At 42.3% G+C, this 24,904-nt stretch overlaps 1 protein-coding gene and 1 non-coding gene across 2 annotated transcripts in view; one reads left to right on the top strand and one right to left on the bottom strand.

Moving 5' to 3' along the window:
- Positions 1-23,404, bottom strand: part of FAM114A1 (family with sequence similarity 114 member A1) — a 68,696-nt gene extending 45,292 nt beyond the window's left edge. Inside the window, exons 1-3 of the mRNA XM_047091481.1 lie at positions 23,355-23,404; positions 12,651-13,003; positions 1,768-1,855 (exon numbers count right to left, since the gene is read on the bottom strand). Coding sequence (XP_046947437.1) covers positions 1,768-1,855; positions 12,651-12,995 — 433 coding nt within the window. The 5' untranslated portion in view covers positions 12,996-13,003; positions 23,355-23,404. The remainder of the gene's footprint in view (positions 1-1,767; positions 1,856-12,650; positions 13,004-23,354) is intronic.
- On the top strand, positions 15,182-15,288 carry LOC124521387 (U6 spliceosomal RNA). The gene has a single exon (XR_006964485.1). It is a non-coding gene; the product is annotated as a U6 spliceosomal RNA (small nuclear RNA).
- Positions 23,405-24,904: the final 1,500 nt, after the last annotated feature.

Genomic DNA, 24,904 nt, shown 5'->3' with positions numbered 1-24,904 from the left:
CTAGGAAGCAAGATGGCTGCAGGTACCTGTCTTCACTCTCTTGAAGAGACTCTTTCCTGTTTGGAAAACCAAACAGGTTCCTCTACTTCAACTCGGTTGATTTTTCCATCTGCATATGTAGAATCCACAGCATACCTGGCCCCTTAAATCAGCAACAGAAAAAAATCTGCTCTCCGGGCCCTCCCCAAAGGCCAACATTTATTTGACCACCATCTCCTTCTTGCCAGAGTTCCCTGATATTCCAGACACGGAAAGAGAGGAATGAAGTCTATCTAATTCTTCCAGACAGTCTAAATTCTATCAAATTGGACAGCTGGCCCTTAAACTGTGACCATGGGCCATCAGAGTGGGGCAAAAGACCTTCGACCTTCCTATCCCTCCTATCCAGTGAATTGGACCAATTTATGGCCCATTACAAGATCCTTACAGCCATGGAGTACACCTTGAGAACACTTGACTTAGATGATCTGAAAGCCACATTACCTACTGCTTCCCTGTCCTGCTCCTCATTTGCTCCACCTTCAAGATGAAATGCCTTTGTTAAATTATCTTAGACATGTTGCTGTTATTCCTTCAGTTTTCATGAAAGATGCACATAAGAACTGGTCACACAAGGGGCACCTGGGTGGCTCAGTCGGTTGAGCGTCTGACTTCAGCTCAGGTCATGATCTCACAGTTCGTGGGTTCGAGCCCCACATCAGGCTCTGTGCTGACCGCTTGCTCAGAGCCTGGAGCCTGCTTCAGATTCTGTGTCTCCTTCTCTCTCTGCCCCTCCCCCGCTCACCCTTTGTCTCACTCTGTTTCTCAAAAATAAATAAATCTAAAAGAAAAAATTTAAAAAAAAGAATTGGTCACACGAAGAATACTTGCCAAACCTATGCTGATGAAGACACTGTCCATTATATTTTCTCTTTGTACACACAGAGCTGATACAAGAAATGTCTTCAAAAATTCAACACCGGAAAATAAATTTATCTAGATAAACTAAGTTTTGGTTTATCATTCAATGAAATATTGATAATCTACTGGCAGCCAAGAAGCTCAGAGTCAAGGTCAATGCTCAATTACAGTTAACTCTATCAATTTGGGATATTTACTCTATCCTTCATACCTGCATATTTTATTGAAATACCCCAAATCTTTTCACAGAGTAGGTTAGTTGTATATTTTAAAACATTCTGGTGGGATGATAAGGACAAAACTTTAAGAATATATTATAAGAGCTCAAATCTTACATTTTAAGGGGCAATATAATATAGTGGTTAAATCTATACTACTAGGTTCAAATCTCAGCCCACCTACTTTTGACTTTGTTTTTTTTTTTAAAGATTTTATTTTATTTTTTAAGTGGTTATTTATTTTTGAGAGAGAGAGACAGAGACAGAGACAGAGTGCAAGTGGGGAAGGGGCAGAGAGAGAGGGAGACATAGAATCCGAAGCAGGCTCCAGGCTCTGTGCTGACAGCACAGAGCCCGACATTGGGGTGGAATAAACGAACCGTGAGATCATGACCTGAGCCGAAGTTGGACACATAACCGACTAAGCCACCCAGACGCTCCCCCAAAATACCTCTTTTGTAGGGTTATTCTGAGGAAAAATGTATCAATATACATGAAGTACTTAGAGCTGCAAGCACTAAAAATGATTTGCTCTTATTATCTCATGGGCTAATGTTAAACTCTATCAGTACATGGTATGATCAAAATGTCAAATGCTATTATTAGGCTTCTGAACTTTATCCATTCAAATGCAACATATAATTCTTACCTACTGTGGCAGATGCTGATGAGAGCAGAGATTTGCCCCAGGAGCCCCAGCCTGCCCATCCCCCTCCATGTGATGGGGAATCCACAGCCTGTAGAAAAACAAATTAGCCCCAAGGTTAGCAATTCAGTACACGCATGAGTGAAAAAACACCCATTGGTTTGAAACAAAAAGAAAGTTAAAAAAAATAACCATATCTCCCTGGCTTCGCATTTATAAGGGCCATAACAGAATACACTGACCCACATTTCAATGCATACTTTGGAACAAAATTGATTAGTAGTGGTGTTGGCTTCTGAGGGCTCTGCTTGAAGTAAGTTTGATGTTAACAAAGACCCAAATATCCCATTATCTGGAAGATAGGGACGAGGCTTGTGAGCGGGAAAACATTTACCATATTAGGGTGCAAAGTGATTTGAAAAAGTTTAAATGGGCAACTTTAACATAGGTAAGCAAATGTCCTCTTCCAGGTTAGAGGTAACTAACCTCTGGGGTGACAGGAGGGAGTTCTGAGGGATGATGGGCTAAGTGTCTAGAAGAGCACCAATAAGCTGGGGGATGGGCAGCAGCAACAGGTAGCCTTTTGAGGTAGATGCCGTTCAAGGTGTCCACTCCACTCACAGTGACCACTGTAACTATATCTCTCACTGTCCCCGGGCTCTGTGGATTCAACTTCTTCTGCCTAAGTATTTGGATTGAGATTGAGGGACTCTGGTTCAGCTTGAGCTGGCTGCTTGAATAGAAGATGAAAAGTCAGGCCGTGTAGGGGACCATATTCTATCCATCATGGTGACTACAGATTAAGAGAAATCAGAGTGAGCAGATGAAGGAGATATGCGGAGAGAAGCTGTTGAATTCCTGACAGCTTCTGGGCCCCTGGTTCCTGTCCCTCTTCAAGGGCCTACCGCATTCCTATCTTTGGGTTCCATGAGGTTCCTGCATAGTCAGTAAGTCTGTCCGTCTGTTTCTTTTTTAAATGTTTTGTTCACTGGTATATCCCCAGGGCCTGGAAGAGTACATGGCATACAATGAGTACTTAATACATTTATTTGTTGAATAAATGACTGAAAGTCACCCATTTTCTTCAGTGTGTAATAGTTTTTGTTGCTTGTAACCAATGAGCCCTGACTCAATTAGTGGAACTGCAGCTTTCCCTTATTATTTAGGAATACATTCTAGAAAATGAGGCAAGAATACATTCGGAGTAGTACATGAGGTGTTAGAGAATCACAGCTCTTTACTCCAAAAAAAGAGAAAGTTCAGTGAAATATTCCTACGGAGGTTGTAGAGCCTATAACTTTGGACCCAAGGCTGGTCCATCAGCCTCCGCCTCCCCCTTCTCCCTGCTGCCTTCTACCTTTGCAGATGAGGGTGGACATGTCAAACAGTTTTAGCCAATGAGATGTAAACGGGAAAGCTTTTGCTTTCATGACAAACTACACAGTTATGGCTGGTGCCAACTCTTACCGTCATCCTTTTTTTCCTGCCCTGCATATAAATGTGGTACTTGAAACTGAAGCAGCCATTTTTGCTGCCATGAGAGAAAGTTCAGGGAATCACAGAGTCACTGGTCCTGGCGTTGCTGAGCTACTAAACCAATATGAGTAGCCGCCTGTCTTCATTCTTTTTGTTAAGCCAGAAAAAAATAAGTTGCTATTGGGTAAGCTACTATATGTTGGATTTTAGTTATTTGTACCCAAATGCATTCTTAACCAATTCACCTAGTAAATATCAAACACCATCCATCACTGTAGAATACTGGTCAAGAGGAGAGGTTATGGAATTAAACTGCTTGGGTTTGACTCCAGGCTCTCCCATTTTGGGCAAGTTATTCAAGTCTTTCAAGCTATCATTTATTCATTATGAAATGAAAGGTATGGTAGTGTAAGAACCATAAATATAAGAGCCAATAAACTCACAGGATTATTGTCAATGTTAAAAGAAATAATTCATATAAAACTTTGAGCATAATGCCTGGCACATAATAAAAACTCCATCAACGTTAACTAGTGATCATCATCATCTACATTTTTAACACTAAGGAGCAAAAAAGCTTTGAAAGTTGGCTGACATTTATTTCTGCCTGGAAACAATGAGGAGCTTGTTAACATGAATGGAAATACTCATGATTCATGACTGTCTGCTTTCATTTTTGGTGTCTACATTGATTTACTTCACTTTTGCAATGGAAGCCAGTGGCAATTTTATACCATCATGAAGACAGATGTAAGTTGGTGATTAATATCATTCTTTTACAGGACAAATCACTACCTATGTGATTAGGGAGAGTTAATACACTTAGGGGTGACAGCTTTTGACTCAGATTTATAATACTTAATATGCTCTGACAGCTGGTAATTGACTAGCAAATGAAAATAAATGTTAAATGAGTCTAGAATATTTTGCAGTATAAATGCTTCAATTGCTTTATTAATAAAGCTCCTTTGACATTGAGCTGCGACCTCGTGATCAGCTGCAAAGAAAATTTGTTATCAATGGCAAATACTCAAATGACTAAATGTGCACATTTGATATAAAAACCATATAAACTAAATGTTCAACATGAATTCTCATCTTGAGTATTGTCTCTGCTTTAAATGGCTTATGAGTCTATAAAGTAGGGGGCATGGATCTACTCAGATCTTTCATTAAACAAATATGGTTATTTTAAAACTTTTTTCTCACCTTCACCCCATGTAACCCTCACCTCCTTTAACAAACAGCTTTGGGGTGCCTGGTTGCTCAGTTGGTTAAGTCCAACTCTTGGTTTCAGTTCAAGTCATGATCTCAAGGTCGAGCTCCGTGTCAGGCTCCACGCTGACAGTATGAAGCTTGCTTGGGATATTTCTTTCCCTCTCTCTCTCTCTCTGCCCCTCTCCCACACTTGTTCTCTCTCTCTCTCTCTCTCTTTCTCTCTCTCAAAATAAATAAATAAACTTAAAGCAAACAGTCAGCTTCACATCCTAATTCACAGAGAACACAGAAGCCACCAGATGGAAACTCTCTTAACTTCCTGTTCCTGTTCATAAACTCTCAGAACATTATGACTTCATTTCGAGAGCAAAATCAGACTTGGCTTGATCAAGAGGGATACCCAAAACTCAACTGGAGATCATTAAAAAAAAATTTTTTTTAATCTTTATTCACTTTTGAGAGACAGAGAGAGACAGAGCATGGGCAGGGGAGGGGCACAGAGAGAGGGGAGACACAGAATCCAAAGCAGGCTCCAGGCTCTGAGCTGTCAGCACAGAGCCCGACGCGGGGCTCGAACCCACGAACCGTGAGACCATGACCTGAGCTGAAGTCAGACGCTCAACCGACTGAGCCACCCAGGCACCCCTCAACTGGAGATCATTTAAACATCCACAGCTGTTGTGTGGTCCTAAGAATACAAAGAATGCAGGATTCCATCACGTTCAAAGTTCTTTAAGTAGAAAAGATATTTACATATCTGGTGTTCCATTTAAAGGTCCTTATCATTAAATAAAAAATACATTAATTTATTTTACGCTATCAAATTTACATGTATCATTAGACATAAAAAATGTACAAATATTAGAATTCCATTGAATTCAAAGGACTTTAACAGTTAGATAGTAACATAGGTACCTGTTGTAAAGATCAAAGATCAACCTGGTTATCCTATGTCTTAAGTAAATCAAGAATTAGGTACTACACACAGCTTGCATCTGTGAGACCAAACCCTTTTTAAGTTTTGTTACTTATGACATAGCTGCTCTAAAAAGGGGCTCAGTGTGACATTCAGCGAAGATGTAAATTGCTCTGGATGCCTGAAGTTCTGTCAAAATATTTGCTTAAAAATGGCCTCAGTTATTTCCAGGTAATTTTTTTCCTTGGTGAGTATGCATCATTCAACTCTGAGAATGTTTAAAATCAAATATAGAAAGGTTTAAAGCATCAAAGTCATGCTATTAATATTTCTATGCATATTTGGTCTTTTCTGCACAATTGGTTAAGAAATTAGAGTGAAACTTTAAAAAGACAATTTAAAATGAATAATTGAATGATTAGACTTATGATTTTAAGTTGAAATCTTCCTAAGTTGATGCATAGTATTGGCATCTAACAGGTCTTTAGGTCCAACCCATTATTTAATAGATTTATAGCACTTCCTATGGACTCAGCAAGGTTTTGTTTGAGTAGATAAATGAGGTACTTAAACAGAAAACAGAATACATTAAATTCGTATAGACACAATTTAAAGATATTTGAACATATTTAAGTTGGTAAAAAGGACAAACCATTCATCAAAATCCCTTGAAAGTGTTCAATATTGCTAAACTTCCAAATAGAATAAGATTCGTGAGATGAACATAAAGTCTAGGAAGAATTGCATTTTTGAATTTATAACCTTAATACATTGAACACTAATTGTTTAAAACCATATTAAAAGCCTGAGTAGTCCTTTTTATGCACAAAATACACACCGGCCTACACCAAATACCCATCTAAATACAAATTCGATCTAACTGCACCCCGCACTCGCAATTACTTCCTTCGCATCTAGCATTATGGAAGTGATGTCTTCTCAGTTAAAATTATCACCTCCACATGAACACCGCTGGGCCTGGATAGGTTGGTCTTCCCTTCTCTCCTGGCTTTTCAACCTTTCTCTACCGCTACTTCCCATATTTAACCACGTACGTGCTTCCTCCGTCTCTAAACCTACAAATGAAAATCACAAGGACAGAAATTTTGTCTCAAACTTATCTGGTTTCTGCCCCACATCTTGCTTCTTCACTTTTTACAAAAAGTGCCTACCTGCTGTATCTACCCCCCTCCATTACTCCACCTGCCACAGTATTCTCCCACAGCCACCATGCTTCATGAAACCATTCTCATCAATGCCACAATGGCTTTCTTGTGGCCAAAGTCATGGAGTCATTGCAGTCATTTTATTTCTTGACCTTTCACTAGCATCTGAAGCTTAACTACTTTGACCTTCTTAAAATGCTCTATACTCATGGCTTCCATGCCCTATCTTCTGACTCTTACTTTTTTTGGTCCATCTTTTATGATTTCAGTTTATGTTAGAAAGTCGCCAAATGCATATTGTGATATTAGGGGGAATGCCTTAATTAAGTTATAATCCAAGTGCTTCCCGCATCCTAATAAAATATGCTGGAGTTCAGGGTGGTCAGCTGGCATCCTAATCATGAAAGCCATACTCCAGAGACATATATAATGAGCATTTCCATTATCTGTGTCTTTATTAACAGCTGATGCTTTGCTAATTAGCATACTGAATTGCAGAAGTGGGTTTTAACTGATGAACTATTTATTAAATAGCATTCTGAATATCTGAAAGGGGTTCTACATGGTGATATTAAAGGTATTCAAGGTTTACAAATGGTTACATTTATTTTAGAGCCTCTCTTTTTATTAATAGCACATAAGAAAGGTTTTTGCCCTGTGCTAAATGGCGTTTTAGCCAACTCTGAACATCAGGGAATTCTATTTTTTTGATGCCAGCTCTAAGGGAAGAAAACCCTGCTTCTAGAATTCTAGGCATTTGTCTTAAGTGAAACTCATTCAGGGTGGTGGTCAAAGCACCTGAAAGGACAGAACGATGGGACATTCTCAAGTCTACATGAAAACAGTTCTCATGATCTGTTTTTAATTTTCTTATTAATTAATGTTCAATTTTAAAATGTCAGTGTGGTACAATGAGATCTGTGATTGATTTCCCTTATAGAATGTGATGGTAAGATCGTGAAGACAAGAGGTAACTCTCGCTGTCTCAACTACTTTACTGGCTACCACAACATATCAAAAAGAATCTAAGAGCCAAGTTGGCTCAGGGGCAGGAAACTTCCAGGGCCAAGTCCTTGGCCTCTGTGTTTCTTTATTCACATATACCACTTAGACAATCTCACCCACTCCCATTTCTTAAATAACATCCAAATATTAATGGCTTCTAAATTTCTCTCCCGGGCTCCAGGCTGTTATAACCAACTGCCCACACAATACCTTCACTTGGATGTCCCATGGCATGTTCACTACTGAACTCACCATCTTCTCAATCTCACCTGATTCTTCAACTAGCTGTTTCCATGTCCTAGTATTAGTGGTTCCCAAACACTGGTCTACAGACTGCAAGAGTATCATTTGGAGGAACTTATTAAAAATACAGAGTCTTGGGGAGCCTGGGTGGCTCAATTAAGCATCTGATTCTTGGTTTCAGCTCAGGTCATAATCCCAGAGTCATGGAATTCAGCCCCGTGTGGGGCTCTGTGCTGACAGTGCAGAGCCTGCTTGGGATTCTCTCTCTGCTCCTCCTTTTCTTTCTCAAACAAATAAAAAACATTTCTAAAATACAGTCTTAGCTTCCACTGTGATCTTTTGAATAAGAATCTCAGTGCAGAGCCAGGGAATCTGAATTTTTAACAAGCTCCCCAGGTTATTCCAATAATACTACCAGATTTAGGAGGTACTGCCCTCTACGGCCAAATGGCACCAGCATCCACCAAAGCCAAAAACTGAGTGCCATCAGGTAGAGTAGTCTTCAAGGAGGAAATACTCAAAAACAAAACAAGAAAACAACAACAACAACAACAACAAAAACAGAAGCAAACTCTACTTATTTAAGTGGCAAAAATCTGCCATCTGTGAGTCTTGGTCTATGTTCTCTCTTCTTTGTTTCCCTTGACAGCAATTTTATGGCTTGTAATATATTCTGTTTTTCCTTTCCTAGGGAGAGAACTAACCAGTGGTAGTCTATGTTTTCCTTTGCGAGTACCTTTAGTGGTAACATTAGAATTCTTTACTTTCATAATTGGCCTTATGTATTGGCGTTGAACAGTAGAGATGACTTTTTTCCCCACTCTGGGTAACATTTCTTGGTGTTCAGAACTTAGGGAAATTTGGTCTAGATTGGATCTTACAGGAACTGATGGGCCAGTATCTAATAACTTCCCAGAAAATCTCTGGAAATAAATGTCACTCCTGACTAGCACTTAAGAAAAACATCTCTAAATTGAGTCTGAAGACATCCCCACCTCCTGAAGACCGATTTAAGTGCCCCATCTAAGGCTTCCCTTGTGTCTGTCCTATCTAGTACTATAAGACATGCCATAATTACTTTTATACAACACTCCTTTCTCCAACTAGACTGTAGGCATCCTGAAGATAGTTGCACCACTCAGATTCCTAGGCACAACACGTGGTGTCATGGGGCTGGTAGAGGCCTTAGAGAGTCTAGTCTAATCTCCAACGTTCAAGTAAGTCTGGGAATCATCACTCATGGATGTTGTAGAGTAGATCCCGCAGGAAGTCTCAACTCAGTGACCTCTAGTCTGTATGTCAGAATGGATGAGAAAAAGAAGTAGCATCAAAGACAGAGATGTCTTTTCTGAGTACATAAACTGTCAGTGGTGTGGTCCTTCAAAGCAGAGGTGCCAGCTAAGCAGCTGGCAGAACCACTGGCTTCTTCCTCTTCTCTTTGTCCCTCCTGGTCACACCACCCTACCTGCCGGGTTACAACCACTGGACTGACTCAGGCAAAGGTGAAGCTAATAATGGGGATTTTAAGGGGACTCAGACCCAAAATAACTATGCAGATACAAGTCACTTAAAGAAAAAAATATATACACATCTGAGCATATTTTTGCAAAATCCAGTGTGTCCTAGAAGATACTGGTTTATACATTCTCAAAGGCTATTCTGCCAGGTTTTTTTTTTCTTTTTTCTTCTGTTAAAAGTGTTATTTTCCCATAGAAGCTGTTTAAAGGGATAATGAGATTCTTTTAGGCTCAGATATGCCTGGGATCAAGTCAGCTTTTTTCTTGGGTGTTTTCCTACTGGACCCGCCATTCCTCAAGGGACCTGTGTTCAAGATCCAAACAGCCAACTTGTAAATGAACTTTCGATTCAAGATTTTCTGCAAAATTAATTCTCTTCTGGATCAACAGAAAAATAGTTGCTTTCATCATTGCTAAGGATTTCTTTTAATAAGTATGCAACAAGGGCAATAAAACAGCAAATGAACAATGCTTGAAGACAAGACACAACAGTGACTTCCAATTTTAATTTAAAAGGATAGGTTACCAAGAGAGATAGTTGAACCACCCACCCCCTCTCTGGGTAATCCTTAGAAAGAGACTAAATTTGCACCTACTTAGAAGGGTTTATATATGACCTGGGGTTTATATATGACTTTGGTGGAAGAAATACCCTCTTTCCTCACGGCCCTCCCACCAGCCATATCGGCTTTCTACCTTCTTAGAACAAACATACTGATGGGCATTCCTCCCACATCTTGGTTTCACTGAGCTTCTGGTGCAATGCCAAACACATACACCCAGAGCCACAGGCCCAAGCTGGCTGGCCAATATTTGCACTTCCATCCAGATACTTTTGTGATGCTTCATTATGAAGAAATGCTCTCCTTTCCAAGTCCTTGAAAACTATCAGTGTCGTGTAGGGAAAGGAGGGCAATACCTGTCTACTAATTGGCTCTAACCCTGTGGCATGAAGGAGGTTTACAAAGTGCTTTCAAAAGCAGTGTGCTCAAAAAATTAAGAAGGGGGATAGGTAGGAGCATACTGACTTTTTTTTGTACTAGTTTTATTAGCAGTCTTGTTATCATTATTAGAAGTCTGAAATTGGAATGTATAATCTATCCATTAGGAACATATATACTTTGAATTAGTGGAGCTAGTATAGTTTCTTTAGGTCAGGTCAGGTCATAATGGTGCAGAAAATATGGTTTTCTTAATGTACAAAGATACTTATTAACAGTTGCTTTTATAATAAAAATTGAGAACCAATGTTTCCCACAATAGAAAGCGTGCAGGGCAAACAGTCTCCAGAGTCAGGCATATGGGTATATATAGGTATAGGATTTTTAAATATATATCCAATTGGCTCTATTTCTCTGGAGAACCCAGACTAATACGGACCCTGGCATCAGCATTTTTAAATGTTTATTTATGTTTGAGAGAGAGACAAAGTGCGAGTGGGGGAGGGGCAGAGAGAGAGGGAGACACAGAATCTGAAGCAGGGTCCACACTCCAAGCTGTTAGCACAGAGCCTAACGCGAGGCTCAAACTAAGAGACTGTGAGATCATGACCTGAACTGAAGTTGGATGCTTAACCTACTGAGCCACCTATGTGCCCCAAGCATTTTTTTAAACATTTCCCAGTGGTAGGGGCGCCTGGGTGGCTCAGTTGGTTAAGTGTCCGACTTCGGCTCAGGTCATGATCTCATGGTCCGTGAGTTCGAGCCCCACGTCGGGCTCTGTGCTGACAGCTCAGAGCCTGGAGCCTGTTTCAGATTCTGTGTCTCCCTCTCTCTCTGACCCTCCCCCATTCATGCTCTGTCTCTCTCTGTCTCAAAAATAAATAAACGTTAAAAAAAAAAAAATTAAAAATAAATAAATAAATAAATAAAACATTTCCCAGTGGTTGAAACGTTCAACTAGAGTTGAGAGCCTCTGGTTTAGGAGTGCTTAATCCCTTAGGGGGTCCATGGTGGCTCTGAAGTCTGTGAACTCTTGGAACTCACAAACACAACTTTCCTTGTATGTGTACCATATCTCATAAAAACTCTCAGCTGGTCCTCAGATCCCTTCCATGACATCCCTACAAAACCACTGTTTGCTTTTGTTTAAACATCTCCAGACGTGGGAAACCCCCTCCTCCCTGAGGAAGTCCATCTCATTTTAGAATAGTTCTAAAAGTCAAACCTTTTGAAGAAACAGAGGCACAAGAAGCCTGATATTGAATAAAAGAATCACAAAATATTAGTCAGAAGTATACCTAGTGCTCTTCATGTGCAACTTCTTCATTTTATAGAGGGAAAAACTGAGGCACAGAGAAATTAGGTATCTTGCTCAAGTTAATGATAGGTTAATGATAGGTGTTAATGATAGGTTCAAGAGGGAATGCCCAGCACTGGTTCTCTGTTTAGTTTCCCCCTTTCATTGCATGTCGTATTGTCCCTTCAAGGACAGACACGGAGGTGGTCTCTGGTGGCATACTTCAGATGAGCAGGGCTGGGGCCTGGTTGAGGAAAACCGCTATTCCCCCCCGCCCCCCATCCTGTACCATCACTGTGGAAAGCACAGGACTGGAGGGGAGTGGCCTGCCTCCCTCTTTCATGCTGGGAGCCTCTCCATCCCCACCAGTCCCCACGTGGATGAAGGTAAAAATGCCAAGAAAATCCAGCTCGTTGGTCAGACTGACGTTGTACACGGTACCAATTTGGAGACACTGGTCTATCTTAATCCCTCAAAAGACAGATGTGGACACTGAAGGGAAGGGGCAATGAACATGCTCTGCCTCTGGTCCTTTGGAAAGTGGTATAGCTGATGATCAAATAGTGATCTGAATGTTTAAGATCCCACAGTAGATCTGTAAATATGTGTTAAAATTTAAGTGGTATTAAAGAAACACTGACTTCTTTAGGGTGGAATCAGGCTTGTTAATAAATTGGACTCTTTATGTCCAATATTTCAATATCTTCCATTTATTACCAAGTAGCTTAATATCTCACTAAGCTGCCTCCTGATTGCCTCATCTATAAATTAAGGTTAATAATATCCATCTCAAAACCTCAAAGAACTGTCGTATGGAGTGAATTACCTGACCCGAAAGTGGCTAGTGGGGTGCCTGGCACAATGATGTGTCCAGTCATTGGTGGCTGTTATTAGTATTACTGTAATTATCAAAATGCAAATAACATAATGACCAATTATTCTCATGTATGCCTTTTCTCACCACCCAACACACTTTTGATGACAGAGGTGATGCCATAGTATATTCTGAATCCCCACCCCCCACCCACGGAGCTTGGCACAAATCTGTGCCCACAGTAGGTGTCAATAAGAACCCAGGTTGAACCGAATCGAATGAACCGCTCTTACCGGATTACTCTGCTCTTTCAGGGGTATTTCAGATCCAGGTTCCGCCTCGAGGCTGACGGAGTCAATGCATTCAGCAAGCGCATCCTCAGTCACTTCTCCATTGGGGGGATGCTGCGTGGCACTGGAGTGTTGGGACTCAGGGTGCTGGGTGTTTGCAGTCTCTGCACACTGAATGGTTGCATTTTCATGCCCATCTTCTGTGGCGTCAGCTGGTGTTGGCTCATTTGGAATTGTAGCTGAATCACAGTGTGCTTCTGTCTCTTTGGGTAAAAACTTGCTATTGGGCATCTTGGTAATTTCTGCTTTGTCTCCAGTGGCTGAGGTGTCACCGGCATCGTCAGACATTTTAATATCTGTCAACATGATTACAAATACTTTCTGCCTTAATCGGAATTGCTAAACTTTGTTCAAAGCCCCCAATAATTAAATCTGGTAGGAGTAAACTTTCTTCTACCGATAAGAAGGTTTACATAACCTTGGAGTAGGCTGCATAATGGCCCCCACAGGTATCTATGTCCTGTTCCTTGGACCCTGTGAATGTTACCCTACATAGCAAAAGGGATTTCACATATATGGTTAAATTAAGGATCTTGCGATGGAGAGATTATCCTGGGTTATTTGGATGGGTCCTAAATGAAACCATAAGTGTCCTCCAAGAGAGGCAGAAGGAAATATGATTACAGAGAGGAAAAGGTGAGGAGAGAGCAGGAGCAGAGATTGGGGTGATCAAGACGAAGGAGGGGCCGTGGGCCAGGCCAAATATGGGCGGCCACCAGAAGCTGAAAAAGTCAAGGAAACCTTTCTCCCCTCAGAGATGCCAGAAGAAACCAGGCTTACCAACACCTTGACTTTAGCCCAGTGAAAACCAGTTTGGGACTTCTGACCTCCAGAACTGTAATAGAATAAATCTGTGTTGTTATAAGCCACTAAGTTTGTTGCAATTTGTTACAGCAGCAATAGGAAACTAATGCAACCGTGCAATGCTATCTCTAAACTTTCATGGATCTTGTACCTGGTATGCAGGGATATGTATATGGAACTATGAGTATTATCTGTGTCTGTGAAATTACTTAATATCACTGTATTAATTACAATCACAGCAATAATGAGAATAAGCATAGAAAATACCTGGGAGCTGATCAAAAATGACTTGACATTTAGCTTTGTGATGTCATCAGAGATTCACATTGAGAAAGCAACATATATACATAAGTGTGCTTTGTTGGACACCAGCTGGTGAAGGCCTGGGTTCTGCTGGACAATAGTTGACACAGGGAAACACAGGATGAATTGGAAGGGAAAGAAGTAAGGTATTAAGTCAAATGAGGAATGTCACTATTATGAAATTACCTACAAAGCAGAAAACTCTTTACCAAGTTTGCAAGCTAGTGTGTCATGTAGAACAGCACTGTTCAACAGAACTCTTAAATGATTTAATTTTATATTTTACATAGGCATGTGTGGCTAGTGGCTACCTTACTGGACAGTACAGATCTAAAAGGCTAGTTCAAGATGATAATTTTCATTTTTTAAAAAAATTAACAAATTTTTATTTGAGAGAGAGAGAGAGAGGACAGGGGAGAGGGGTAGAGGGAGAGATAGAGAGAATCTCAAGCAGGCTCCATGCTCAGCATGGGGCCTGACATGGGGCTCAATCCCACAAGCCTGGGATCATGACCTAAGCTGAAATCAAGAGTCAGACGCTTGTGGGAGGGGGGATGGGCTAAATGGGTAAGGGGCACTAAGGAATCTACTCCTGAAATCATTGTTGCACTATATGCTAACTAATTTGGATGTAAATTAAAAAAATAAAAAAATAAAATAACGGTGAAAAAAAAAAAAAAGAGCCACTCAACCAACTGAGCCACCCAGTTGCCCCAAGATGATAATTTTCTTAGGCTAAAATGAAAACACAGAGTTCTCACTATACCAGAAGTCAAGTCTCAGTCAAATCAGTGAGTATTTTTGTCGACCTCGGTGTTTACCAATTGGTCAAACCTCAAGTTGTCACGAAAGCCACAGTATGTAAGAAACCACTTAACATACTGGCCAAATGGAGGTACGGGCTTAGGATCACGTGCACATGTAGCCCTCTTGTCCCCTCACATAGCCATTCCCCAAGGTTGTCTGGCTGTTACCTTTTCTTGTACTACATTCTCTCCCTTGGTGAATCACATTCCTTTCTCACAGTTTCACACACCACTCTTATGTCGTGAGTTTCAAATATCTACCTCATTCCATCGAGATGGAAAGTAATTTAGTGGCTTCCAGGGACAGAAGGGAAGGGGAATGAGGAGGGAATGACTGCTAATGGGTATGGATTTCTTTTGTCCACAAGGAAAATGTTCTAAAATTAGATCGTGGTAATGGCCGTACAACTGTGTGAATATATGAAGACCACTGAACTTTCAAAATTCCTTTGAGTGAATTTTGTGGTAGGTGAATTATATCTCAATATATTAAGAATATATATAATACATATAACCTATAGTGTTATATGTTAATAACGCTGTTAATAAAAAAAAATTCTAGTGCTTGCTTCGGCAGCACATGTACTAAAATTGGAACAATACGGAGAAGATTAGGACGGCCCCTGCGCACGGGTGACACGCAAATTCATGAAGCTTCCATATTTTTAAGAAGATGTGGCTCATATATACAATGGGACACTACTTAGCGATGAGAAAGAATGAAATCCTGCCATTTGCAGCAACATGGCTGGAACTGGAAGGTATTATGCTGAGTGAAATAAGTCAGTCAGAGAAGGACAGATAGCGTATGTTTTCACTCATGTGGATCTTGAGAAACTTAACAGAAAGACATGGGGGAAAGAAAGGGGGAAAAATAGTTACAAACAGAGAGGGAGAGAGGCAAACCATAAGAGACTCTTAAATACACGGAACAAACTGAGGGTTGATGGGGGGGTAGGGGAGAGGGGAAAGTGGGTAATGGACACTGAGGAAGGCACTTGTTGGGATGAGCACTGGGTGTTGTATGGAAGCCAATTTGACAACAAATTATATTCATAAAAAAATTCTACTTCTGGATAAGTAGTTCTAATGGCCAGCTGGACAACTGTTCCCATCCAAAAGGAAACCTGTGGTCTTACTGTTAATACTAGTTCTTTCTGTTGACTTTTGTGTTCCTTTTAATGGTGCCTAGATTTTCCCAATAACCTAGGCTTAAAACCTCAGCGCTGTCATTAACTAAACTTTCACTCTCTCAAGAATATGTAATATCGATACCTATCATTATTGGGCGCCTATTAAGTCTAGGCTCCTTACATGTATTCTCTCCTGTGAGTTAGATATTATGAGCTCTATTTTACAGACGAGGCAACTGAGGCTCAGAAGTCACACTTTCAGTGACATATTTGAGATTTGAACCATGTCAGAGCCCAACTACAGTGCCACCAGCCTCTTCTCTCCCAGTGCCCAAATCCTAGAGGCTCTTTATTCAGAACTTATGCCTTTTCTTTTATTTTTACTTCTATTCACTGCCACCACTCTAGATCAGGGTCTCATTATGGTTCATGTTGATGACTTCAACATTGGACTCAGATCTCTACTGTCGCTCTCCCTTTCGCTTCCCCATCCCTCACCCTCCTGTTCATACATCCTTAGGGGTTTCCCACTTACTATTGGGAGGAGGTGAGAAGCTTCAGCTGGCATCCAAGCACCTCTGTACTCTGTTCCCACTGTGTGTATCTCCCACCATTCCCTTCCAAAACCTGGACCAAGACAATGTAAGTATCCATGCAATGCCTGACATTCACAAAAGACCCTCATGTAGCTGTTGGTTCAATACATTGTCTTAACACATTCAAGACCCAGTTAAGATAAGTACTGCCTCCATTCTTTGTTCTTCCCAACTGGATAGAATTTTTCTTTCTCTGAACTGCCAGAGTGCTTTGCATCTACCTCACCTTGGACAGTTATACTTGCCTTTGGTTTAGAGTCACTTGAGTGTTTTCCTATCACAGTATATTGTAAATTCTATGAACACAAGGAGCTCCCGTGTTTTGTTTTCAGATTTTATGCAGCACTTAACATGGTTGTTTGAACCTAGTGGGAAGCTCAACAAACATGTGTGTTGTTTGATGAATATTTTCAGAGGCTTGAGATTAAAATGTAATTTGAATTTGTGTTTTTGTATTTTGGGGGCAAATACCCAGTAGTACGATAACTAGATTGAAGGTGTACCCCTATGTTTATAGCAGCATTATTTACAATAGCCAAACCAAGAAAGCAGTCCAAGTGTCCATCAGTAGATTTATGGATAAAGAAGATGTGGCATATATATATAGTTACATAACTCAACCCCCCAAAAAGAATGACATCTTGTCACTTGCAACAACTACCTGGATAGAGCTACAGAGTATGATGCTAAGCGAAATAAGTCAGTCAGATAAAGACAAATACTGTATGATTTCACTCACATGTGGAATTTAGGAAACAAACCAAACAAGCAAAGAAAAAAAGAGAGTGAGAGAGACAAACCAAGAAACAGACTCTAGAGAACTGATGATACCAGAAGGGAGGTGGATGGGGGATGGGTTAAAAAGGTGATAGGGATTAAGGAGGGCACTTGCCATGATGAGCACCAGTGATGTATGGAATTGTTGAATCACTATATTGTATACCTGAAACTAATATAACTCTGGATGTTAACAATATTGGAATTAAAATTTTTTTATTTATTTATATTTTTTATTACTATTTAAAAAAATTTTTTTAATGTTTATTTATTTTTGAGAGAGACAGAGACAAAGTGAGAATCGGTTAATGGCAGAGAGAGAGGGAGACACAGAATCCAAAGCAGGCTCCAGGCTCCGCACAGAGCCTGACGCGGGGCTCGAACTCACCCGTGACATCATGACCTGAGCCGAAGTCAGACACTCAACCGACTGAGCCGCCCACACGCCCCTAAAGTTTTTTTAAATGTAATTTGAAATGAAAGCAAACAGAAAATGCCTTTACCCCATTTACTACTCAAGAGCTATCTTACAGCTAATGGTTCCAAATGATCCATATCGTCTTTCTTTTGTTCCTTAACCTCCAGGTTAACTAAGTTAGAATGTTTCTTTTATTTTTCTAAAGTTTATTTATTTATTTTTAGAAACAGTGCAAACAAGTGAGGGGCAAAGAGAGAGAGAGAATCCCAAGCAGGCTCTGCACCACCAACACGGAGCTTGACCACCGGGCTGGAACCCACGAACCACGAGATCATGATCTGAGCCAAAATCAAGAATCAGACACTTAACCAACTGAGCCACCCAGATGCCCCTAGAAGGTCTCCTTTGAAATAAAAATCCTTGGATTCAGTAATAACACTCCTATAAACAAGTCTATAGGTGGGAATAGAAAAAAAAAAATGTATACTTCCCTTTAGCTGGTATATAAAGTTTAGGATATTTAAGGTTGGAGATAGTGTGTCAATGATTAGGCCAATGCCTAGTTGAAATAGTAAAGAATGAAACAAGGCCACTGCCCAGAAAAGGCAGTTGCTGTGGGTCGTGGGAGGAAGGCAGAACTGAGTGATGGTACTTGAAAAGCTGCTGTCCTTTTGTAAACAAATAAAATCTTCTTGAAAATCTCAGAGTCAGTACTGGGTTAGGGCTGGGGGTTGGCAAACTATAGCCTGCTGGCCAGATTGTGCCCTCCGCCTGTTCTGGTAAATCAAATTTTATGGGGACACAGATATGTTCATTTGTTTACGTACTGTCTGTGGCTTCTCTAGCGCTACAACAGCTGAGTTGAGTAGCTGAGACCATATGGCCCATAAAGTCGCAAAGCCTAAAATATTTACTATCTGGCCTTTTACAAAAATGTTTGCTGACCCATGGTCTAGAACATTGCTTGGTTTCCATGATCTAGAAATTTTTGTTTTAATTTGTCCTATCCTTGCCTGTGTCCTAGGGGCATTAGGAGAATGGCCCTGTGAATAAATGATGCTTCAACATCACTTTTGTTCCCATTTTTTATTCATCAATAGCTGGCCATAGACACTGTCTGATATTTTCATTTCTTTGTAAGGTAATTTGAAAATCCTTATTAATCTGGATTATTAAGGCACTCCAAACTATTTCACTTTTCTATAAACAGGGACGTAAGGATAAACCTGGCTATAATAAACGTTCATGGGCAAATAAAAAAGCATTTTTTTTGTTGTTGTTGTTGATTCTGCTTTGCCCTAAATGTGTTGCAATGCTGTTCGTAACGTACTCTAAAATACTTCTGCATATATCGTGTGACATGTATGCAGGTTTGCTGCAATTTACAGCCTAGGGGTGGCTGGGTAACACCGAAGTGCCCTATTCAGGAATGTCCTCTCCAGAAGACTTTAGTTAGCATTTAAAATCTGTAATTTGGTGTCCACTTCTAGAGACGGTTTAACCATCATCCCCTTTAATCAGAACCCCAGGATGTGCTAATTAGCACAAGGGATATTAGAAGCCATTTTTCACCCGTGAAACAGAAGATGCCTGAGATATGTGGATTGGCAAATAATAACATACAGGTGCAATCCACCCTTCTATTACCAGGGCATAAGATTCTATTGGGTTCAGCAGTTTAGTGGTCTTTGAGAGAGAGATCTTCTAGTTATGCTTTTCGGGAGAACCCCAAAACCTGACTGGGTTAGCCGAGTCCTGCCTGTAGAGCAGTCCATGCCAGAGGCCTTAAAGGTCAGAGAGCTTGGACTTCATCAAGCTTCTCAGAACAAGCTGATGGCCAAATTGCCTTAGGTCAATTGTAGAAAAACTGCAGAGACAGAAACCTCTCTTCCCTGGAGCTGCTCTGCATTCCACCAGCTACAGGAAGCCATTCCTTCAGAAATGCCCCAAATTAGCTATAAGGTATTGAACCCATACTGGTTAAAATATTTATGGACAACTTACAAGTTTCAAAAAGACTGTATTTTCACATCCGTTTAGAGAGTCAAAATGGTCACCATAATATTTACCCTAAACTTTTTTTAATGTTTATTTATTTTGAGACAGAGAGAGACAGAGAGAGAGAGAGTGAGTGAGCGAGCATGTGTAAGCAGGGGAGGGGCAGAGAGGAAGAAAGAGAATCCCAAGCAGGCTCCCCACTCTGAGCGCAGAGCCAATGCAGGGCTCAAACTTATGAACCGAGAGATCATGATCCAAGCTGAAATCAAGAGTCAGATGCTTAACTGACTGAGCCACCCAGGCGCCCTTTAACTTCTAATTGTATGTATCTTTAATCTATATTGACTTCTGCCTGTTACAGGTCTGTATTTTCTCCAAACCAAAACCAAAACTTGTTTTCATTTGTTTGTTCTGATAGACCTTTGTCTACTCTGGGCGTTATGATAGGAGAGATGAAATCAGTTTTAACACTGTGCCCTCTTATCTGAGGCCATTAGAAACTGTTGTGTTTTAAATAGAAAGCTGTGTCTGCACAGTGACTGTCAGAGTGCACCAGGACCACAGCTGTGATACACACTGTGTTTCCTAGGACAGTCCCCATGTCGGCCTGGGGGCCCCAGAAGCAATCAGACTTATAAATCTCTCCTGATTTATGGTTTGGAACATTGATCACTGCAGCCATGTCTTGTGGTTTTGATGCAGGCGAAACTGAACCCAGAGAAACAAGGAGGCTTCTTTAGAACACTTCAAGGAGAGGAAGAGTGGCATATAAAGGAGGCTTTGTGGGCTGGGAATAAGTTAGTTTTTCATGAGTAAATTCATTCATCACCTAAAACGCTCCCAGAACTATGCTAGGTATTGGCGCAGCAACATCATAGGCTCCAAAAATAAGTTTAAAGCGGAAGCCATGACTACTATCCTTCAGAAAATGAATAATCTGTTTTCACTTTATTCCTGGTCAATGAAGGTCCAGGAAACAACTTCAGCTAACATGAAATGGGTAAATGATGACAAAAAAACGGCACATCCAATAAGGGAACGATGTGCCCGAATTAGACTGACCTTGTGCAAGGGAGAACCTTGAAAATGGTTTTGCTATGGTTACTCAGGCATGATAGGATCAGAGTATGTGCAAATGCCCAGTATCAGGAAGGAATTCTAGATAATCAGGATGAATGTGTGGCTGGGCCAGGAGGCAGCATGGAGGAATAGTGGGGGGAGAGAGAGAGACAGTATTCTGAGGTGGAAAGAGCATGCCCTGGCCCCACCCTCTCTTTGTGGGTACAAAACGCACTGTCGGTGGGCTTCCTCACTTCCTGCTCTTAGACAAACTGGACAAAATGACCTGGATACTTGGTTCCCGAACACCAAAAACTGCAGGACTGGGACCAGTTCCTGATGATAGAGAAAAATGAGGACAAGATAGCAAGTTTTTTTGTCAGTCTAAATTTATTAAATTAAAGGACTGCCTTCATCTTGCAAGTTTAGCCTGCATGCTTTCCTTGGTATTAAAATGTCTTTCATTTTATGAAATAGTAGTGCAGGGGACAGATTTTTTTTTAAACGGTCTCATTTGGCAAGATATGAGTTTGGTAGCAGGATAGACTGTAAAATCACTGCGCCCAATTTTATAAAGGGGCTGGGGTGCCTGGGTGGCTCAGTCAGTTAAGCATCCGACTTTGGCTCAGGTCATGATCTCACAGTTCGTGATTTCGAGCCCCGCATCGGGCTCTGTGCTGACAGTTCAGAGCCTGGAGCTTGCTTTGGATTCTGTGTCTCCCTCTCTCTCTGCCCTTCCCCTGCTCACACTCTGTCTTTCTCTCTCAAAAAATTAAACAAAAAAAGTTAAAAAAATTTTTTTAAAGGGGCTGGTCAGTGAAGGAGCAGGAACAAAAAAACCTCTGGATGAGAGGTTAATTAGCTTATAAGAGTTCTCCACCTATGAAGCTTAACAAGTGGTGGGCCCGAGCCCCAGCCTCTTTGTCCTCTGGTCTCACCTCCACCTGTCTCCTACGTATTTTTCTGAAACACAGATGGGACCTATTTGCTCTCGTTTAAAAACCATTAGGTTTAAACACCTTTGCATGACATCTGTGAGCCTTCGTAATTCAGCTCCCATCTCTCCACCTGTTGTAACTCTTAATGCACCCTTCACTCGCCTCACCAGACTTCCCATCATTACCAACAAGCCTGTAAACATTCCCACATCCTTGCCTTTGCCTATCTGGTTCCTCTGCCTCGGCTGCCCTACCTTCAACTGCTTTGCAAACTCCTATCTGTCTCTCCATGTCTAGTGTATTTCTTACCCTGAAATTTTCCTTAATTTGCCCCACTCTTTCCAAAAAACTAATTGCTCCTTCTTCCATGCTGTATGTGTGTGTGTGTGTGTGTGTGTGAGAGAGACAGTGATACTTTGCACTAACTTCTATGGCATTTATAAGGAGTATTTGTTTCTGTGTCATTTCCTCCTCCAGGACTGTGACCAGCAAGCACTTAGCTTGGTTTCTAACCCTCAGATGTTTACGGAATTGAAATATATTGTTTGATATTGATTAAGGAAGAATATTTGATATATGCTGGACTTCTAAATAAAGGGCTACCTATATGAACTGAATCTCTGATTTTCTAGAAGGCCCCCATTCACCCTCAAATTCCTTCTGCACTGGCTCTCTTGTGCTTCAAATACCACCCTGGAAGTTTCATTCCTTCACTCAAAGCTTACAATGTAAGTAAACAGTTAGCAGATTCTTTCCTGAGCTCAGGTTCTGAGGGAGGAAAGGACAGAGAGAACTGGGAATGAATATGGGTGAGGTCAGAAAGGGGCACTAGGAGGAAAAGAGGACAGAAAGAGGCCTCTGAACAGACAGGCTGTCTCCTTAGTTATCTCAAATTGGAGTTCAAGAGAGACTGATTTTAGAAGCCACCTGCTTGTAACTCTAATTCTCAGGATGGGAATTGACGGGATGAATGGGGCACAGATACTGCTTTTAGCCCAGACAGAGATGCCTTCCTACTCTAGGAAAGGACGGTGAAGTTCAGGTGCCAGATCTGAGATAGCTGGAAATACTCACCAGATTGCATAGTGGAAGATCAGTGAGTGAGCGCGTGGGGGGCTGGGGAGGGGCGGGGGACAGGGGGTAGGCTCCGCCTGGGGGATGTGAATCCAGGTAGCACTAGCTTAGGGTGTTGTCTGGGGTGGAAGAGCGTGTGAAGCTGAAGGAAGAGAGATGCTGAAGTTGGCTGGGAGGTCAAGGCCAGAGCTCGGTTTTCCGGGGCCAAGGACAGGCGAACCCCGGGATGGAGGACTTTGCCTTATGGGGAGCTGCTCCCTCTGTGCCCCTGGCGGCAGGGATCCTGCAGCCTCCTCTGACTCGGACCTGGGGCACTGAAGAAACTTTTTCAGACTTGCTTGGTGCCGCGACCGGATACTTTGAGAACACAAGGCAGTCTCCGCGGAGGTTCAGGCCGGCCGAGGGGGCAGACCCCGAGTGCGGGCGTGTGGGTGTGTGCATGAGCGTGGACCCGGAGCGACACACACTCACACACACACACTCACACGCCCGCACCCACACAGGGCCCTCGGCCGCGCCTCCCGCGCCTCCCCAGACCTTCACCCCCCAAGTCCGGTCCTCCCGGGTCCCGCGCGCGGTGCCAAGTCCCTGTCGATGGCTTCCCACTAAAGCGGAGGGCAGAATTTGGGGACCAGGACAAGGAGAGACGGCAGGGTCTCCCCACCACCCAGATGCGGCTGTCCTCGCACTCCCCCGCCCTCCCGGGGAAGGGGAAGGGGAGAGGGTGCCCGGGGCTCTTACCGCTCCGGCGGCCGAGTGCGCGCGGGAGCGCCGGGCGGGTCCCGCCCCGCCACGTCGGCAGGGCCGGCGGGGACGCGGCCGGAGGGCGGGCCGGGAGGGGGGACAAGGGGGCGGCCGGCCGAGCTGCCCCGCCCCGCGGCCGGCCCAAGCGGAGCCCCGCCCCCGCGGGCGCCCCGCCCCAGCGCCCGAGCGCAGCCGAGGCTCCCGGGCACCTTCTTCCGCCGGGCCGGGATTCTCGCGGGGTAACTAGGCTTTTCCAGCTCTGTGCTCGCAGGAAGAGCCGGACGGATGCCCACCCCCACCCTGGGCAGGTCTTGGGGTTCTCCGCATCCATTTCCTACCTTTAAAAGTGCTGGAAAACCCTGCGGACAGTTTCCCCGGGAAGGGATCGCTCAAGTTCGGCCAGTTTTTGATGCCTCGATTGTGCGTTAAACAGCTTTCCCTTACCTTGTTTGTGGGAGCGTAATTCGATTTAAAATCGGCCAACTAAGCAAAAAACACTTTCTAGAAGGCCAGTTTGGAAATGGGGATCAGAATTCAAAAGCAGTAGCTTTGGCCCAGGAGTTCCACGTCTGCGAAATTTGTCTTAAGCCAATGTGCGAGTATGTATGTGCAAGGATGTTTATTGCGGTTGTTTGTGCCCGAGAAAACCCGGTCATAATCTGTCCCACAATAAAGGATTGGTGAAGTAAACCATAGCATCTTCAAACAATCAGATATGTTGTAGCCATTAAAAATTATAACTCTACATCCGATTTGTTGACAGCAAAGAAGGCAGGCCATAGCCGAATATTAAGTGTAGGGCAGGGGAAGTTTACAAAAGTGTCATGTATGGTATAAACCTTTTCTTGTAAATATATATGCGTGTACATATATTTTATATAAGTTAGGGACAATGCAGTTTTAAAAACAGTGATTCGTTCTGGGGCGCCTGGGTGGCTTGGTTGGTTAAGCGTTCGACTTCGGCTCAGGTCATGATCTCACGGTCCGTGAGTTCGAGCCCCGCGTCGGGCTCTGTGCTGACAGCTCAGAGCCTGGAGCCTGTTTCAGATTCTGTGTCTCCCTCTCTCTCTGCTCCTCCCCTGTTCATGCTCTGTCTCTCTCTGTCACAAAAATAAATAAATGTTAAAAAAAAAATTTTTAAAAAAAGTGATTCGTTCTGAGTTCTGCAATTGTGAGTGTTAGCAGATTTTGTTTGAAAGGTGTGACAGGCGTGTTTCGGTGAACCATGGACGCAAACACCAGGCTTGTGACTTCTGCGCCTAAGGACAGCAAGCACCTTTGCCACACCTGCCCTCCCTGCTGACCTGAACGGTAGCGGCGCGATCAAACATTCCCTCTTCACGGCTGGTTTCCTTTTCGCCTTTGACCCAAACCACACCTTTCCGATAACAGAATATGGGGCAAGCAACTCCAGCAACAGGTTTTGTTGCTGACTGCAAATTATGCCCTTTTACTGAAATGCTGCTGCTTCTAAGTCCACCAGGATTTATTTCAAAAGTTGTTATTTTTTGCAACTTAAAATTTTTTTATTCATTAAAAATATTTGG

This window comes from Lynx rufus, unplaced genomic scaffold, assembly GCF_022079265.1.
Source record: "Lynx rufus isolate CCGP_SWC_20201006 ecotype Redwood Valley unplaced genomic scaffold, mLynRuf1.p SCAF_3, whole genome shotgun sequence".
NCBI lineage: Eukaryota > Metazoa > Chordata > Mammalia > Carnivora > Felidae > Lynx > Lynx rufus.
The sequence above is the reverse complement of the archived record's forward strand: the minus strand, read 5'-3'. Positions and strand labels throughout refer to the sequence as shown.